This window comes from Mastigoproctus giganteus, chromosome 5 (genome assembly GCF_048544385.1).
Source record: "Mastigoproctus giganteus isolate SK-2022 chromosome 5, ASM4854438v1, whole genome shotgun sequence".
NCBI classification, from domain to species: domain Eukaryota; kingdom Metazoa; phylum Arthropoda; class Arachnida; order Uropygi; family Thelyphonidae; genus Mastigoproctus; species Mastigoproctus giganteus.
Window position 1 is genome coordinate 87,740,472 of NC_143579.1, and position 19,699 is coordinate 87,760,170.

General features: G+C 38.0%; 1 protein-coding gene across 1 annotated transcript in view; it reads right to left on the bottom strand.

Annotated features, from left to right (window-relative positions):
* Nucleotides 1–2,006: 2,006 nt before the first annotated feature.
* LOC150085546 (putative cysteine--tRNA ligase, mitochondrial) overlaps nucleotides 2,007–19,699 on the bottom strand; it is a 322,579-nt gene continuing 304,886 nt past the window's right edge. Inside the window, exons 10-11 of the mRNA XM_090373333.1 lie at nucleotides 13,593–13,719; nucleotides 2,007–2,117 (exon numbers count right to left, since the gene is read on the bottom strand). Of these exons, the coding sequence (XP_090229459.1) occupies nucleotides 2,029–2,117; nucleotides 13,593–13,719 (216 nt within the window). The 3' untranslated portion in view covers nucleotides 2,007–2,028. The remainder of the gene's footprint in view (nucleotides 2,118–13,592; nucleotides 13,720–19,699) is intronic.

Genomic DNA, 19,699 nt, shown 5'->3' on the forward strand with positions numbered 1-19,699 from the left:
CTGCTGCTCCTTCCCACCTGGCTACGGAGGCGCCGAAAGACAGATGTAGAATAGATGTGCGGAAATTTGCCTTTAGCCAGTGGGTGGTTAATTGCTGGAACAAACTTCCATCTGTCGTTGTAGTTGATAGGTTAAATAAATTTAAGGAGGAACTGGACAGGCATTTGGAGGGAATGGTGTGATTTTTTTTTTTTTTTTTTGGCTGAAGCTGCATCACATGCCACTACTACTACTACAGAATTCAACAATTGAATGATGATGATTCCTGGCAGATGAATGCAATTTACATATGTCCTTCTGGATTTGATTAATATGAACCATCCAAGAAATACTGAAATGTTTCTTGGATGGTTCATATTAATCAGTATAACTGTACATGCTGGTAAGCTGATAACCAATGAGCAACTGAAGAAGAGGAGGCGTCACTATTCGGGCTCTCATATCATTGGCTGGGTCATGAGCACTCTCTTTTTTGATGGTGGCATTACAGGATAAGTACCTATAAACATTGCATACCCAGTTTTGCGCAAAGGTGAGTGAGACATGAAGAATTTATATCCAGAACGTCCCCATACTAGGAAAGTTCATTGGTTCTGGACAGTTACCATGAAAACTGATACCTAGTAATTATGGGTATACTGAAGTATTAATCTATGGTTTGAAGCCCACAACGCTGTAAGAAATCACTGAGCATCAATTCACCATGGATGATATGCTTTGACTGGCCATTTGACACAAAATGTGTCAAATGGTTCTGTTGAAGAATATCCAAAAGACTTTAAATGTGCAACCAACATGATGGGAATACAGTTTGAACATTATAATTAATTAACAGTATGTTCATAATGTATGTTTACTCTAGTTTGTTTGTTTGCCTTGTTAAATGTTACTGTTATTTCATGTTTTACAGATAAAATTTAAATCAAATTGACTTTAGATTTTTACAGAATTAATAAATACAGTCCATTCCGGTTATTTGGGACACATCGGGACTAGTGCATTTTGGCCCGATTAAGCGACTGCCCCAATTATCCGAAGTTTCACGTAAATAGTTAAAAATACAATGTACCCCCCCTCCCCCTTTACAATTGGTTCACTGTACAATCAAATCACGTTATGACGAACTCACCATAGTAAAGTACCGTTCCCTATACGATGTGCAGTAAGCGCCGGTCATTGTGATCATGTTTGAATTGAATTTTAATTCTATTAAACAGCGATTCTAATTAGCGAAAATAGGAGGAATATTATCCACAGGCTATAAAAGCAAAGATATATTAAGCACAAATTTACCCTTTATTACCTTACCAATTAAAAAATTAAATGATACGTGAAAATCGGAAGAATATACGTGATAATCGGAATAATTAATAGATTTTGTTCACTGACATTTGTGGGTGGGGGTTAAAATTTAAAACAGTAGAAAGATAACAAAGAACATGGCACACACAAATTGCAAGCAACCCAATATGCTCAAGTGAGAACGGAGTAACGAGTTACAAAGCTTTAAAAATAGGAATGAAGAGAAGATCTGAAAAATATTTTTTTTATATGATTGAAGATTTCATGGAAGTGTAAACACATTTTACCATAATAACCCACAGAATTCCAGCTGTCGCTGTTATCGCAAATTCAGTAAGATCGAGTTTCCTGTCCGTTTATGATAGATTTCGCTAACAGAAAAGCCCAATAAACAGGTGACCGCTAATTGTTTTACGGTTGTGACCTCTAGAATTTTGACCGAACCACGTGGTACCGTTGGAGACAATAGTAGGGTATTCTCCAGTGCTGCGGTCTCCTGCCCCGATTAAATGGCATGCTGTCCCAATTAAGTGAAGTAAACCGTGGCTATTTTCTCGATTGGTTTCTGTTTTTTAAGATTTGCCCCAAATAAACGGCTGCCCCGATTAACCGGTGGCCCAAATAACCGGAATCCACTGTATAACATATATCTTTTCTGATTTATTCAAACTCTCTCTCTCTCTCTCTCTCTCTCAAAATGATCTTATGACCTTAAAATGTCTTAATTCAACTAACCAAGACTGTCACACCAGCCATAGATAATTCTTCTCTAACACTGTCACATGCCACTTGTAATACTTCGATCTCTTTTGAATCTGGAAAGAAAGGAGGAATCTGTTCAGTTGTTTTTCCTCACAACATAGAGAGGTATTGTCAAAAATAGGCTAAATATAAGGTGTCACGAAAATCAATGCCAGAGAGAGAGAGAGAGAGAGAGAGAGAGAGAGAGAGAGAGAGAGAGAGAGAGAGAGAGATTCTCAATAACTTTTAAGCTGAAAGGAGACAAAAAACAGTTATCAAACATTCAACTTATTGAATTTTACTGCTTTTCTTTATAAAATAATTGGCGCCTCGGTAGCCAGGTGGGAAGGAGCAGCAGTGCGCAGCACACGCTTCTTGATTAGACCGGGGTTCGAGCCGGTCACCACCAAATATGGAGGATGCGGAAAGGTCAAGGAATGACCACCGCATATCCCGGAGCAATATGGCCTTAGTTGCTAATGCTCCTAAAAAACCAACCAAACAAACTTATAAAATAATTAAATAGAAGAGCAGTAAATACTGTTTATATAGTATAGTTATACAGGGTGATTCGCTACCAGTGCGACAGACTTGCAGGAGGTGTAGTGGGCACAAAGACAAATCAGAATCACACAGCATCGCAGGGTCCGAAATGCCTTCGTCATGCAGTAGAAGACGTTGAACGGGAGGTCGTGTGAACAGCGATCCCACTGGAAGTCAGCATTTGCGAACCAGTTCCCAAGGCAGTAGGATGGACGAGTATTCAAACGTTGAACTGGCCGACATGCACCTCCTGTATGGAGCTGCGGACTGTAATGGGCGCGCCGCTCTGCACTTGTACCAGGAACATTTCCCGCACAGGCATGCTCCTTATCATACGATTTTTGCACAGAAGGTTACGTGAGACTGGTTGTTTCACGAGAGGTACCATGAATCGAGAGCGAACGACGAGGACGCCAGACAATGAAGAGAATGTCCTACGTCTTGCAGAAGGCAATCCAAGTACGAGTACTCGAGCAATAGGGCAAGGATTGGGTATTTCCCAATCCACTGTATGGAGAATACTGTCAACAAACCAAATGAGTTCATATCATCTGCAATGCGTCCAATCATTGGAGCCTGCGGATTATCCACTCCGGAGGACTTTTGCTACTTGGTTTCTTCAACAGAAACGGTTCGCAAATGCTGACTTCCAGCGGGATCGCTGTTCACGCGACCTCTCGTTCAACGTCCTCTACCACATGACGAAGGCATTTTGGACCCTGCAATGCTATGTGATTCCGATTCGTCTTTGTGCCCCCTACACCTCCTGCAAGTGTGTCGCACTGGTAGTGAATCACCCTGTATACTGTATAAACAAAACTGTAAAAATACAGTAGGATTTATTGGTATGCTGTTTACCCCAATCAAATTCGAACCAAAAATTTATTTAAAACATATGCATCCCACACTAAGCAATCTTAACTGGGAACATAAAAACAGCTTTAAGATAACCTGCTCAAAATGGGAGAGATCTATCCAGAGGAAATAATGTAAATAGTTTTAAATGGCTGCCATGGCTAAGGTTTCTGGCTGATTATAAGGCAGCATTTCTTTATGTAACAATATTAAATGTATCAGAAATATTTAAACCTTTAAATATAAACATACAAAAATTATGCAATAAAAACAAATATATATCAAGAAAATGCTTTACAGTTATGAATCTTTACAGTTATGAAATATATTTATATTTCTTGTAATAACAGCTTGTGATACTATTAATTTTCAGATTGCTCAAAACTGCTAAATGTGGTGTGATAGCTTGAAGATGGGAATATTTTATCACTTGTTCTTGCAGTAGCAGATGTTAAAGGCTAATCTCCCCCAGACTGAAGAAGGAAAATAGAAAGTTGTAATCTTGTCTTCTTCTTCTTGTTATAGATCACTCTGTAACAGCTCAAAGCCTTTTCAACTATTCTATATACACTGAGAGATCGCTCTGTATCCTGAAGGTAAGAATGTCAATTATTATTAGCCATATGATGCAAGGAAGCCAGAGGCTTATGCTGCACCAGCCAAAAAAAAAAAAAAAAATTCTGAATTACCATGTGAGAGAGAGAGAGAAGTAGAAGGAAATCGCCAAGAAAGAGAAGAATGATGATAACCAACTCAGAACAATCATCAAGCTTTTTGAAAGCCTCATCCATTCCTTTAGCAATCATCATCCTAAAGGACTCAAGTTTTTCCTTTTCTGTTTTCTTTTAGATATTTTCCATGAGTTCAACCATTGCTGAAGCAATCTTTCTGGTTTTCAATAATTTCTTGTATGTCTTCAGATTCGATACTAAGTTCTACCATGTTGTTTTTAACCATACTGATATCAAATTCATGGAAGTCCTCAATCTATGAAAACCTTCTACCCACTCCACTGAATTTTGTTGCACTTCCTGCCAGGCACTTACAATATTATAAGCAGCATGTTTAATATTTATTGCTTTACTTAATAGATAATAGAGCAGCAAAGGCTCAATATGTTCTACGTTATGAATAAATTAGTTTAGAAATGGAAGAATTACCTCTATGATGTCTTGTAGAGCACTTCGGTGCGGATACTCTCCGTAATTGAATAACTATACATATAGATTACATTTATTCCACTCCCTCATAGACAAAATCAATGATCCAAATGCATCACGGAATCGGAGACCCGCGAACCACAAACACATTGACCCCAAAACACATTGAATCACCAACCCTAATCTTTGAGCGAGAGAATACAATACGTCCATATTTTTAAAAAACAATTTAAATGCTTTGAAACCAAATAAATAGTGAATCCATACTTTTAATACTTTAAAAACTAACATTAAAACATTAAACAAAAAAAACATTAAGACTCCTCTGAAACATTAAAAGACTAAAGAATTTTGTTACTTCCCTGAAGCAGATGGGCCTTTTCGACCAGAGTCATGATCACAGGAAAGTGAAACCGAGGATGTTGCGGTGGAATCTTATAGCATGGAGATTAGTTGCAATCCTGGTGCATGCGCATGAAGGACTGTGAATCTGAGATGGGGTAGGGACAACGTACAATGACTGAATTTTGATGTAGTTTAATTTCAAGTGCCTCTGAAATTAATAGTTTGGTGTAATCACGTTGGATGCTGAGAATTTTTTCTTCGTTGGATAGAAAGGTGTGGCCTTCACTCATTGCATGGAATGCGAGTTCCGAAGCTGAGAAGCGAGATGAAAGGACAGATGTTGATATTGTCTCATTCTCATGTTGAGTGTACAATGAGTGCACCCCTGACATGAGGAGTTGAAATCCTTGCAAGAGGATTGGACTTTGTGGTTTTTTAGGACAGTATGTAGTTTCATTGTAAGCTATGATTTTGAATTGTGTGTCTTTGAAAATACTGTTTAGTTATTAAAAACATTGTTCAATATACGGTAAAGCAATAAAATATTTTTTTTTATGTTTTTATTATTGATAACAGGAGAGGTATTACGTAATCTGTATTTTTCTTGTACCCTTATTTCATTTATAATAGGTAGGGGGGGGTTACCTTTATTTTGAAATCTGTTTCTTAGTGTTTGTATTTCTGTGTTTAGGACTGATTCAGATGTTGAGTATTTGTAGGCATTAAGAAACTGATTAAGGATAATGGATCTTTTGCAAGTTAAGGGATGGTAGCTGTTGTAATGAAGAAGCATTCCAGCGTTGGTGGCCTTTCTGTATATGCCACCAACACTGGATTGCTTCATTAAATGACTTAGTCTACAATGTATCTTTCAAGGATTGCTAATCCTTATACCAGGGATCCACTCGTACACTCAATACGAGAATGAGACAACATTCAACATGTCCTTTCATCCTGCTCCTTGACTTTGGAATTTGCATTCCATGCGAGTGAAGGCACATCTTTCTATTCAACAAAACATAAATTCTCAGCATCCAACATGATTACACCAAACTATCAATTTTGGAGATGCTTGAAATTAAACTACATCAAAATTCAGTCAATGTACGTTGCCCCTATCCCATCTCAGATTCATAGTCCATCATGTGCATGCGCCAGAATCGCAACTAATCTCCATGCTATAAGATACCGCCGCAACACCCACGGTTTCACTTTCCTGTGATAATGACCCTGGTCGAAAAGCCCCATTCTCTTCAAGGAAGTAACAAAATCCTTTAGTCTCTTAATGTTTCAGAGGAGTCTTAATGTTTTTTTTTTTTATGTTTTAACATTAGTTTTTAAAGTATTAAAAGTGTGGATTCACTATTTATTTGGTTTCAAAACATTTAAATTGTTTTTAAAAATACGGACATATTGTATTCTCTAACTCAAAGATTAGGTTTGGTGATTCAATGTATTTTGGGGTCGGGCTTGGGGGTTCACGGGTCTCTGATTCTGTGGTGCATTGGATCATTGATTTTGTCTATGAGGGAGTGGAATACATGTAATCTATATATATAGTTATTCAACTACAGAGAGTATCAGCACCAAAGTGTTCTACAGGACATCATAGAGGTAATTCTTCCATTTCTAAACTAATATATGCTTTACAGAATTCCTTAAGGCTTGGTGATTTTTTGTCTATTCATGGTTTAATAGCCTGAAAGAAAGTCCTACTGATGTAAATAGCTTGAAAGCTGCTATTATACCCTGGTCTTGGTTGGCCAAGAGAAGTAGTATCAGGGACATAAAATGTCTTTTACAGTAGTAAAAAATTCATTAAGAGAAGTGGGGAGTCCTGGTGCATTATCCAATATCAAAGTAGCTTTACTGAATTATACCTTTGTATAAGGCAATGGTCAGGTCAGGCGCCTCCGTAGCCAGGCGGGCAGGAGCAGCAGTGCGTAGCACACGCTTCTTGATTAGACCAGAGTTCGAGCCTGTGACCACCAAATACGGACGATGCAGAAAGGTCAGGGAATTGTAATTGTAATTTGGTTTTTAGGAGCATTAGCAACTAAGGCCATATTGCTCCGGGAATATGCGGTGGTCATTCACTGACCTTTCCGCATCCTCGGTATTTGGTGGTGATGGGCTCGAACCCCGGTCTAATCAAGAAGCATGTGCTACGCACTACTGCTCCTTCCCACCTGGCTACGGAGGCGCCCGAGAAAGGTCAGGGAATGACCACCGCATATCCCTGGAGCAATATGGCCTTAGTTGCTAATGATCCTAAAAACCAAATAACAAACAAACAAACAATGGTCAGGTCACACCTTGAGTACAGGTCTGGAGGCTCATTTTAGAAAGGATGTAAAGTTGCTAGAATGAATACAGAGAAGGGCAAAAAGATTGGTGAGAGGAACAAGGGGGTTCTCTTACAAGGAAAGACTTAAATTCTAAGTTCGAGCATCTAGGCACTTGCGAGGCGATCTGATTGAAGTGTACAAGGCCTTGAATGGTTTCAGCAGGCTCAATGCTGATGGGATACTTCAGCTTGCTCAGATTAAGAACCTGAGGGGCATAGATTCAAACTGAGGAAAGAGAGTTGTAAAATAGATGTGTGGAAGTTTGCCTTTAGCCAGCGGGTAGTTGATTCCTGGAACAGACTTCCATCTGCTGTTGTGGAAGTTGATAGCTTAAATAAATTTAAGGCTGAACTAGACAAACATTTGAAGTGACTGAATGGGTGAAATGGGAGTTTTTTTTTTTTTTTTCCCATTATTATTTTTAAAATTTTTATTTATTTATTTATTTATTTTTTTTTTGGCTGATGCTGTATAAGCTTGCTTTTTGCATAATAGGTCTCAACCAATGCTAAGGCTAAGTGTTAATAGCTGCATAATAATAACTGCAGGACAAAAAATTTTGAAAATCATGTTTTGAAAAACTTCTAATGATCACAGCCTTATTCATTAGATTTCCATGCGACTGGCAACCTTGACTTTTATAAATGTTTTAGAAGCCCTGCAGTTTTCTGAGATAGGCAAACAAGGAGGCTTCATCTTGAAGTTGACAGTGGCATCCCCAATAAGCATTACTTTTAATCCAACCTTAGACACTAAATCCAGGCATTGATTTTTCTTCTCTTAAATAAAAGTTCTCTTTGACATTCTCTTCCAAAACAGACTGAATTCAATGTTAAACACCTGTTGAGGAATGGAACCTCCTTTCTCAATAATGTCCAAAAGTGGCTTCTTAAATTTTTGCACCCCCCCCCCAACCAGCACTGGCCACTTTCCTGGTTAGCAATGTTATGCACATTACAATGGAACTTATCAAACAAGACTGGACACAGGAAACTTGTGCCAATACAAAAAATTAACTTGTGCCAATTAAAAAATTACTCATTGACAAGAAAAATAAGTTTTGGGGAAATAAAAAGACACTTTCATAGCTTCTCCTTGTCATAAATTGGAAATGCTTCTTTGCAGCATTTTCAGTTTTACCAGCAATTCAGCCATTTTCTTGTTAATTACAATACTGGTTAAAAGTCAATTTTCAATAGTGAAATCAAAGAACACATCTTTGAAGGTATGCACTATGAATTACAATTGACGGAAAAATCAGATTGAAGAGCACTGAAGTTTTTTATTTTTTGTTGACCGGACCTTTTGGGCACCTAAACCATTGCTAATGGGAAACTCTTCCCAAGGCATTTGGAGTAAATCACTATTCTGCAGAATAGAGCACAACTATGGGGGAGGATATCAAAAAACAAACACTGAGTGAACAATGCTAGAGTGGAGAAACAATTGAAATTTAAATATCTAGTAACAAGGGTCAGGTGCAGATTATCAGTAAAAAAAAAAAAAAAAAAAAGTCCAAGGTTCAAAAATCTTCAACATCTTTTTCTATGCAAATAAGAAAAGGAATAGTTTCTTCATTGAATTTTTAATTGAGATGAGATGCGAGTTCTGTAAACAGAAAGTAAAAGAACCAGAGGTTCTCTCCAGGACAGCTGCCATTTTTCCATGCCGAAACAAGAAGATTTACTCTCTACATAAAAGTTTTGTTGCATTTGGTAAGGTGCCTCCATAGCCAGGTGGGCAGGAGCGGCAGTGCGTAGGACACGCTTCTTGATTAGACCGGGGTTCGAGCCCATGACCACCAAATACGGAGAATGCGGAAAGGTCAGGGAATGACCACCACATATCCCCGGAGCAATATGGCCTTAGTTGCTAATGCTCCTAAAAACCAAATAACAACAATAACAGCATTTTGTAAAATGTTGCAGGCACAGTCATACCATTACATCAGTGGAGTCTGTGTCCACCAAAATCAATAAATTATTGGCAAAAGCTTTTTTTCCACCAGGCATCAGCTGGAAACAAATTCAAAAAGTATCCTCAGTGTTGTTCAGGAGTGCACATGAAAAAATAATTAGAATTCTCAATACCTAAGTCAAATTTATGTTACTCAAAGACAGGCTGAATGAAAGAAGACACCCCATGATTAAGGAACAGGGGATCACACTAGCATATTCTAGGATGGCAAAATACCTAAGAGTCATTATTGATGATAGGCTGTCCTTCGATCATGTGAGTTCCCTGTGAGATACAGTAAAGAATACTAATATGAATTTATGAAAAGTGCTACAAGCAAGTTGTTGGGGAATAAAAGGAAAGCATTTATATATGCTATATGAATGTTTATTTGTTCCCATAATACTCTGCCCCCCATGCCTCTGCTGATATGTTACTCAGCAGAGGCATGGGGGGCAGAGAGTTAATAAAGTTTCAATCAGAAGGCAGTTAATTGCACAAAGATCAGCTCTATTGAGTTCTCTAGGACAAACAGAACATTGGCATTAGTAGGGGCATAAGATGCAAGAAAGCAAGCTTATGCAGCATCATAAAAAAAAAAAAAAAAAAACTGCTCCCATTTCACCCCTCCATTCGATCCAAATACTTGACCAGCTCAGCTTTAAATTTATTTAGGCTATCAACTTCCACAAAAAAGGATGGAAGTCTGTTCCACCAACCAACTACCCGCTGGCTAAAGGCAGCGGGTAGTTGGTTGGCGCACATCTATCCTACAACTGTCTTTCCTCAATTTGAATTTATGCCTTCTCGGGTGATTATTCTGAGAAAGAGGAAGAATTCCATTAGCATTGAGCATGCTCAAACCATTCAAGGCTTTATACACCTCCTTCAGATCACCTCACAGGTGCCTAAGTCTCCAGACACTGTAATTTGCAAAACTTAAGCCATTCTTCATAAGAGATGGATCCTTTGTCCCATTCACTAATCTTGTTGCCTTTCTCTGTACTCGTTCCAACAGCTCTACATCCTTCTTAAAAGGATGTAGAGGCCTCCAGACCTGTATACAGTACTCAAGGTGTGGCCTGACCATTGCCTTATACAAGGGGATAATCACCTCCTGATCCCTACTAGAAAAATTCCTGTATATCACAGACAAGACACCATGAGCTACTCTTGCAGACCGTTTGCACTGCTCAGAAAACTTCATATCTTGCACAATTACCCCCAGGTCCTTTTCACTCTCTACCACTCACAGTCTAGTACCACACAGTTGATATGTTACTCTGGGGTTACTGCTTCCCATACTTTACATTTCTCAATGTTAAACTTCAGTTGCCTCCTCTCAGCTCATCTGCTCAACTTTTCTAGATGCTGTTGTAGCAGCGTACTGTCATTCAGTAACAACCCTGACAACCTTCGTATTGTCTGCAAACTTGGACATTAAGCTTGATATACCATCATCAATATCATTTATAAATACAGAAAACAATAATGGACCAAACATTGAACTCTGAGGGACTCCACTAATAACATTAGTCCACGAAGAGCAGTGTCCATTGATTACCACTCCCTGCCTTCTCCCACTCAATCATCCCTTTATCCATAGCAGCAATTTGCCTCCAATGCCACACTGCTCCAATTTGTTCAGCAGTCTTCCATATGCAACAGTATCAAAAGCCTTTCTAAGATCCAAATACAGTGGATTCCGGTTATTCGGGCCACCGGTTAATCGGGGAAGCCATTTATTTGGGGAAAATCTTAAAAAACAGAAACCAATCAAGAAAATAGCCAGGGTTTACTTCGCTTAATTGGGATAGCATGCTGTTTAATCGGGGCAGGAGACCACAGCACTGGAGATTACCCAACGATTGTTTCCGATGGTACCATGTGGTTCGGTCGAAATTCTGGAGGTCACAACCATAAAACAATAAAAACAATTAGCAGTCACCTGTTTATTGGGCTTTTCTGTTAGTGAAATCTATCATAAACGGACAGTAAACTCGATCTTACTGAATTTGTGATAACACCGTCAGCTGGAATTCTGTGGGTTATTATGATGAAATGTGTTTACACTTCAATGAAATCTTCAATCAGATAAAAAAATTAATTTTCATATCTTCTCTTCATCCCTATTTTAAAAGCTTTGTAACTCGTTACTCCGTTCTCACTTGCATGTATCGTATTACTTGCAATTCGTGTGTGTGCCGTGTTCTTTGTTATTGATTGCTTATCTTTTTACAGTTTTAAATTTTAATCCCCACACACAAATGTCAGTGAACAGAAATGTCAACTAGTTCGTATGTACATATTACAGTACGTATTAATTATTCCGATTATCATGTATATTCTTCTGATTTTCACGTATCATTTAATTTTTTAATTGGTAAGGTAACAAAGGATAAATTTGTGCTTAATATATCTTTGATTTTTTAGCCTGGATAATATTTCTCCTATTTTGGCTAATTAGAATTGCTGTTTAATAGAATTAAAATTCAATTCACAAACGTGATCACAATGACCGGCACTTACTGCACATCGTATAGTGAATGGTACTTTACTATGTTGAGTTCGTTGTAACGTGATTTGATTGTACAGTGAACCAATTGTAAAGGGGGGGGACATTCTATTTTTAACTATGTACGTGAAACTTCGGATGATTGGGGCAGGCGCTCAATTAGGCTAAAATGCACTAGTCCCGATGTGTTCCAAATAACCGGAATGGACTGTATATGATATCAAAGTTATTCTTTGCATCCAGTTCCTTTGTGACCATATCATAGTATCCAATCAAATTGGTCAGGCAAGACTTTCCCTTAACAAAACCATTCTGTGTCAGAGCTATAACTGAAGTCTTGTCTAGATGACCTTGCAGTACTTCTTTAACCAGTGCCTCCATTAATTTTCCTGGAACAAAAGTTAAACTAACAGATCTATAATTACTTGTGTCAGACTTTGATCCTCCTTTGTGAATTGGGGTCACATTTGCATATCTCCAGTCTATGGGTACCTCCCCTGTGTCCAAGGAAGCTCTCATAATTATGGCTAAGGATTTGCTTACTTCCTTTGCTGCCTCCTTTAATATAACTGGATAGATCTCATCTATCCCAGGTGCCTTTTTTATGTTTATCTTCAACAATTTTTCCTTATTTCTCATTTCTCCTCCACTTTTCTCTCAGTTATTACAAAATCATCTAGCTCACTGCCAGAGTTAAATTCACCTCTGGCATTCCCCTCCCTGAATAACTCCTCATGTGTGAATGTAGATGCAAAAGACTCATTTAGTTTGTTAGCCACCTGAGCAGGATCATCAACAGTTGAACCATCTATATCCAGTGGATCAATCTGATTCATCCCTTTCCTTCTAGAGTTTACAAAGGTAAAGAACTCTTTTCTGTTTTCCTTTGCATCCTTTGCCAAGGATTTCTCATAATCTGCCTTTGCCTGCCTAATCACCATTGTGACTTGGTTACAGACCAGCTTATATCTATCATAGGCTTCCATGTCACCCATTTATTTATACATATCCCATGCATTTTTCTTCTCTGCCAGAGAAGCAAAGTTAGTTCATTAGCTCATCTGACATCCATTTAGGCCTAAACCTTGAACAATATTTCTTAGTTGGTATGTAAAGCCTAGTAGCTTCCAAGATAAATTCTTTGAATGCTTCCCATTTTGAATTTGCTGTTGTTAACATCATCAGCTGGTCCCACCGTATAGAATTTAAATACTGTCTAAGACCACCGTAGTCACCTTTACGAAAGCAAAAACCCTTCCCTTTACCCCTGATGGTAGTTACCTCTGAGTAAATCCCACTTTAGCACAGTGTGATCACTGCCACCTAGTGGTTCCTTTATCTGCAGATTCTTAATGCTTGAAGAATCACTACTGATGATCAGATCAAGAGTATTACTCCCTCTAATTGTCTCCCGGACATGCTGATGTAGAAAACAATCATCCAATAAATCCACTAAAGCCTTGCTAGTGTGTGGGTGACCAAACCAACAAATTTCAGTCAATATCTGGGAAATTAAAATCCCCCATTATAAGACTGATTTACTTAATGGCCCACTCTATTTCCCTGTACAGTTTTTTATTATACTCTTATTAAAAGTTTCTTATTAAAAGTAGTACCTAGGTAACTTAGGTAACTGATCACAATGAAGATCTAGAAACAGGGCACCTTAAAACTGTACGAGTTCAATTATTTGCATTAAAAAAAGTAGAACAATTTAAAAAAAAAAATGTATAGCAGTGGGGAATGTATAAGAGAAAAGATAAAAATGTTAAAGTTTAGTTCAATTCTGATGAGATATAATATGAATACCTTTAAAATATTTCTTACCTTTTGTATCCCAACCTGGCTGCCTTATTTTCAGAAAATAGGATCTCACACATTCACGAAATTTTATTAGTGTGTCCATAACTTGTATCAGCCTTCTTGAAGAATGATCATTAGATGCAAGTAGATTCTGCAGGTACAAAAAATATATTATTTTGAATTCAGAGTTATCTACACAAGTATTTCACTGACCTTTTAAAATACTTTCAATATTTCACAAATCATTTCAACTTTATAATAGCAGGAAATTGTGCATGACTATGAAATTCAAAAATATACTGGCCAATAAAGGTAATTTGCAGTACCCTAGATTTAATTTCAAATGTATATGCAAGAAGGAAGGTGTTGAATCAGATCGGTCCACTTGATATCGATGGTTCGAATGTTGATGATCCTGCTCAGATAACTGATAATCTGAATGACTATTTTACATCTACCTTCACATGAGTAGTTATTAAGCGGGGAAAATGCCAGATGTTTATCAAACTGTAATGTGGTTCTTAATGATTTTCTAATAACTGAGAGCAAAGTGGAGGAGAAATTGTTGAAGTTAAATATAAGAAAGGTACCTGGCGTGGATGGGATCTATGGAGTTATATTAAAGGAGGCAGCAAAGGAAATAAACAAACCCTTAGTCATAATTATGAGAGCATCCTTGGACTCCGGGAGGTCCCCATGGACTGGAGATGTGCAAATATGACCCCAATTCACGAAGGAGGATCTAAGGGTGACACGAGTAATTGCAGGCCAATTTGTTTAACTTCTGTTCTGGGGAAAATAACGGAGTCACCGGTTAAAGATGCATTGCAGGATGATCTAGACAAAACTGCAGTAATAATTCAGACACTGCATGGGTTTGCTAAGAGAAAGTCTTGTCTGAAAAATTTGATTGGATACTATGATGTGGTTACAAAGGAACCAGATGCAAAAAATAATTTTGATATCATATAATTGAATTTCAGTAAAGCTTTTGACACTGATGTGCAAGGAAGACTACTGTACAAATTGGAGCAGTATGATATTAAGTGTAAGTTGCTACAATGGATAAAAGTGTGTTTGAGTGAGAGAAGACAGAGTGGTAATCAATGGAGACTGCTCTTCATGGACTAATGTTATTAGTGGATTGATGAAGGTATATCAGGCTTAACGTTGAAGTTTGCAGATTATACAAAGTTTGGTAGGGTTGTTAATGACAGTAATGGTAGTGTGTTACTGCAACAGGATCTAGAAAATTTGAGCAGATGGGCTGAGAAGTGGCAACTAAAGTTTAACATTGACAAATGCAAACAAAGTATAGCATATGGGTAGAAATAACCCCAGAAAAACAAACTAACTGTGTGGTACTACACTTAGGGTTGTAGGAAATGAAAAAGATCTGGTAGTAATTGTGCAGTCAGATATGAAGTTTCCTGAGCAATGCAGACAGGATGCCAGAGCAGGTTTTGTCAAAGGGTTTTGTCAATGATATACAGGAATTTTGCTAGTAGAGAAAAGGAGGTCATTATCCATTTGTATAAGGAAATGGTCAGGCCATGCTTTGAGTACTGTGTACAGTTCTGGAGGCCTCATTTTAGGAAGAAAGTAGAGTTGTTGAGCGTGTACTGAGAAGCGCAACAAGATTGGCGAAGGGAATGAAGGGGTTCTCTTACCAAGAAAGTTCTGCTTAAGTTCTGCAAATTACAGCGACTGGAGACTATGTATCTGCAAGGTGATCTGATTGAGGTGTACAAGGCCTTGAATGGGTTGAGCATGCTGAATTCTGATGGGATATTTCTGCTTACTAAGATTACAAATCTGAGAGGGCATAAATTAAAATTGAGGAAAGACAGTTGTAGAATAGATGTGCAGAAATTTGACTTTAAGTGGTTAATTGCTGGAAAACCCTTCCATCTGTTGTTGTGAAAGTTGATAGATAAATAAATTCATAAATTCAAGGAGGAACTAAATAAATAAATAAATTCAAGGAGGAACTGGACAAACGTTTAGAGAGAAAAGGATGTGTGAAATTGGTGTTTTTTTTGGCCAATGCTACATAAGCTCATAATACTTGCTTGTTTTCATTACATGCCTCCATTACTATTACTTAAAAAATTAATTTTGAATGCATATGCAAATGGAATAAGCTAAAAGAATTTCAGAAAGAATGAATGTGGGTAAATGTCTATGCATGCCACTGCTCAGGAATTAAGCATTCCAAAGTCAATAGCTGGCTATCTGTTAATGAAATGTAAGGTCCAGAGGTGACAATGAGACCAAAAAAATGACCACTCAGGCATTAACTGAATGAGAGAAGTTGATTTGCTTTGAAACAGCTGGTCACCTGATCTCATCATTAGACCTTGGAAAATGAGTTCAAAGTTGGTGCTGGTGCAAAGTGTTTTCACAATGCATAGAGAGGCCATGAATTTTCAGAGAAGAGCTGATGTGTGAACTGTGAAGTCGGGAGGAAGAGGTGTCATAGTATTGGAGAATTTTTCATGTAACTAACTGGCCCACTGACTACAGTGCATATAATACAAAACCAATTATTGTGTTTCTGATACAACAATATCCCATACATCTATATAAAATTTTATTAATCTGAATTCCACAGAAATTCTTCAAGTTCGCTTTTTTAAGCCATATACAATCTTTTTTTTTTTTTTTTATGAAAACTCCAAACACGAAAGGTATCAAAACCTATAGTACTTAGTACCGTGCGTGGGTTGAAGAAGTATGGGAGGAGGGGAATGTCGGAAACTTTGCTCTAGAGACTAAACATGGGTTTCACCACTTCAAGCCTCCAATAAGCAAAGTGGTGGTATTTCACCGGTTGATGAAAGTCATCTACCACCTACTACTCCTCTGAGCCATCTGTTGTAAACTGTCAAAATTAGTTACAGTATAAACTATAAAAATTATGATAATTTGCACATTAAATGTTTGTTTGTTTGTTAATTGGTTTTTAGGAGCATTAGCAACTAAGGCCATATTGCTCTGGGAATATGTGGTGGTCATTCCCTGACCTTTCTGCATCCTCCGTATTTGGTGGTGACGGGCTCGAACCCCGGTCTAATCAAGAAGCGTGTGTTACGCACTGCTGCTCCTTTTCACCTGCCTACGGAGGCACCTACATTAAATGAATCTATTGTTTAAAGTTTCTTTGTGATGTAGTTTTATGTACTTACAGCTGAATAAGCAATGCAGAAATATGTATTTTAGGTTATAAAAAAACTGGAGCTATGCTTTAAACACGCAAAGGTTCAACTACAGCCTACTCAGTGATAAGCACAGCGATAACGTATATGTCATTAAATTTATTTTTATTTTTTAATACAAAATGTTTAAGTTCACATTAACTGACATGTATTAAAAAACATGGTGAGTTTTGTATATCTCTGATGTAAAATGTAACTTTTGTTAATCTTTGCTCCCATTTAGGATAACACTTAGCTAGATGCTCATGGCACTTTTGATAGAAGTGCTAAATGCACAGGATCACACATCTAACAGATCATTATAATGGTGGCTTTCTAAAGAATCCATTTTTAGTATGCACCTGGTATATATTTTTTATATTTCGGCTGTATCCTAAGCAACTGAATAAGTAATGAATAAATAAGCAACTGAATAAATTTGGTCCTTGAGGCTGTTACAGACATTCTCTCAATATGCCAGACAAGCTGCGCTTGCAACCTGGGAGTCTAAAATGCTGATGGAACTGATATTCAGGTGACACTCAAGTCAAGTGGACCCAATTTTGGCAAAGTCTTGACGGTCTGTGACAGCCAAATCCTCTGCTTGCACCTTCATGATGGTGGGAATGTAGGTAATTCTGGGTATAATCCCCATGTGGCAGTGCACTGTGGGTGACCACCCAGGTGAACCAATGTAAGCAGGGGTCAAGGTGTCGTGTCCACACCACATGGAGGTTTGATTTTGATTTGATTTAAGAATTCTTGGCGCAAGAGCTACTGCGGCTAAAATGCGCCTGTAAAGTTTTATATTTTATATAATGGTTTTGTTTTAATTCGTATATTGCTGCTAATGATTTCCAAGAGTAACAGAGAATGACTATAGCTTGCTTTAGAGATAATATTTAGTTTTATATTTGATTGTAGTAATTTATTTTCTTGAGGAACTGAAAAACATCCGCTATATTTTTTCTATCTTCCAGTATGGTTTTGAGAGTGAGGGAGTGATGTTTGTTTAGCTCTTTGAAGGAGTTTCGGCGCTCATCTGCAAAAGCTGGACAAGTAATCAGTACATGTTCTACTGTTTGTTGTATGTGACAGATAGGGCATTGAGGGGGATCCTCTCCTTGCAAAAGATAAGAGTGACTGAAATACGTGTGTCCTATCCTTAACCTGGCAAGTATCACTTCATCGCGTCTATTTTTCTGAATGCTGGATTTCCATGGTTGGAGTAATCTTTTATTCTGGTGCAATTTGTTAGTGGTAAGTACTTGCCATTGCTGCTGCCAGTGTTGTATCCCACTGTGATTAATAACGTGTTTATAGTCTGAGAAAGGGATATATTCTGATGCAGAAATATTGTTGTTAGCTTCTTTGGCAGCTCTGTCTGCTTGCTCGTTACCATGTATTCCGACATGGCTTGGGATCCAGCAAAATCTAATGTTACGACTTTGTTCAAGGAGTTTTGATATTTTGTATTGAATCTGCTGTTGTAGAGGATGTTTGTTAGAACTGATATTTTGTATTGCCATCATGGAACTACGGGAGTCAGTAAAAATTATGCTGTTTTGAAAACTTGAATGGTCGATTTCGTCTAGTGCTAGCATAATGGCTTGCAGTTCTGCGGTATAAATGCTACAGTCTTTTGGTAGTTTTTGGGCCAATGTGATGTCAGAAAAGTAAACTGCCGCTCCCACATGAGAATCAGTTTTGGATCCATCTGTATATAGAAAGCAATGATCTGAAAATTGTGCCTTATAAGCAGCATGCAGCTGTTGATGGTTTATATGAGAAAGGATTTGTTTGCTCGAAATGTGGAAGGAGGAGTCACATAAAGGTTGTCTGATTATCCATGGTGGAGTAGACTGCTTCGTCAGTGGATTTATGTTATCTAGGTTAAGCTCTCTACTGAGAAGAAGGTTTTTTTAATCTCACATTCACAGGTTTATTGATTCTTTGTTGTTGCTGATAATGTTGTTCCCATTCAGAAGCAAAAAGAGTTTTCTGTAGAGGGTGATCTGGTAAGGATTTTATTTTAGCTGCATAAGAGAGTAATTGATTTTGTCTTCTGATTTGCAGAGGAGGTTCTTGAGCTTCGGCGTACAGGCTCTGCACAGGTGAGGTACGGAAAGCTCCAAGGGCTAAACGTAATGCGCAGTGATGTACCGGGTCGAGCCATCTCAGGGCACTAGGTCTTGCCGAGTCATAGACTGGGGCACCATAGTCTAGCTTGGACCGAATGAGAAGGCGATATAAACGTAGTAGGATTGTCCTGTCTGCTCCCCCCAGGATATAGTGGATAGGACCTTCAAGATGTTCATTTTCTTCAAACAGTGGACTCTTATGTGACTGATATGCTCTAGGAAAGTCAGTTTTTTGTCAAAAACTAATCCTAAGAAACGGACACTATTTTTAACTGGGATGATCTGTTCTTTCAGCCTGAGTTCTGGGTCAGGATGGAGATTCCTTTTTCTGCAGAAACATATACATGCAGTCTTTTGTACCGATATTCTATATCCATTTCTTTCTGTCCATTTTATGACTCTGTTAATGGCTACTTGCAATTGCCGTTCTATTGTCCTCATATGTTGCGCTTGATAAGAAATGCTGAAATCATCAGCACAAACTGTTGTAAAGATATTGTTTGGGATTTGTTCTATTATTGTGCTGAAGTTGACTGCAAAAAGTGTGGCACTAAGTACAGATCCTTGAGGGACCCCTTCTTCTTGATAAAATATATTGGAAAGTGTATTGTTCATTCAAACTTGGAAGGTCCGATTCTTAAGGAAATTGTATATGTAGAGGGGTAGATGTCCTTAAGGCCAAGTTGATGTAACCTTTTAAGTATACCGTATCGCCACGTGGTATCATATGCCTTTTGGATATCAAAATTAACCATGACTTGGTGTTGTTTCCTGAGAAAAGCATTTCTTACTT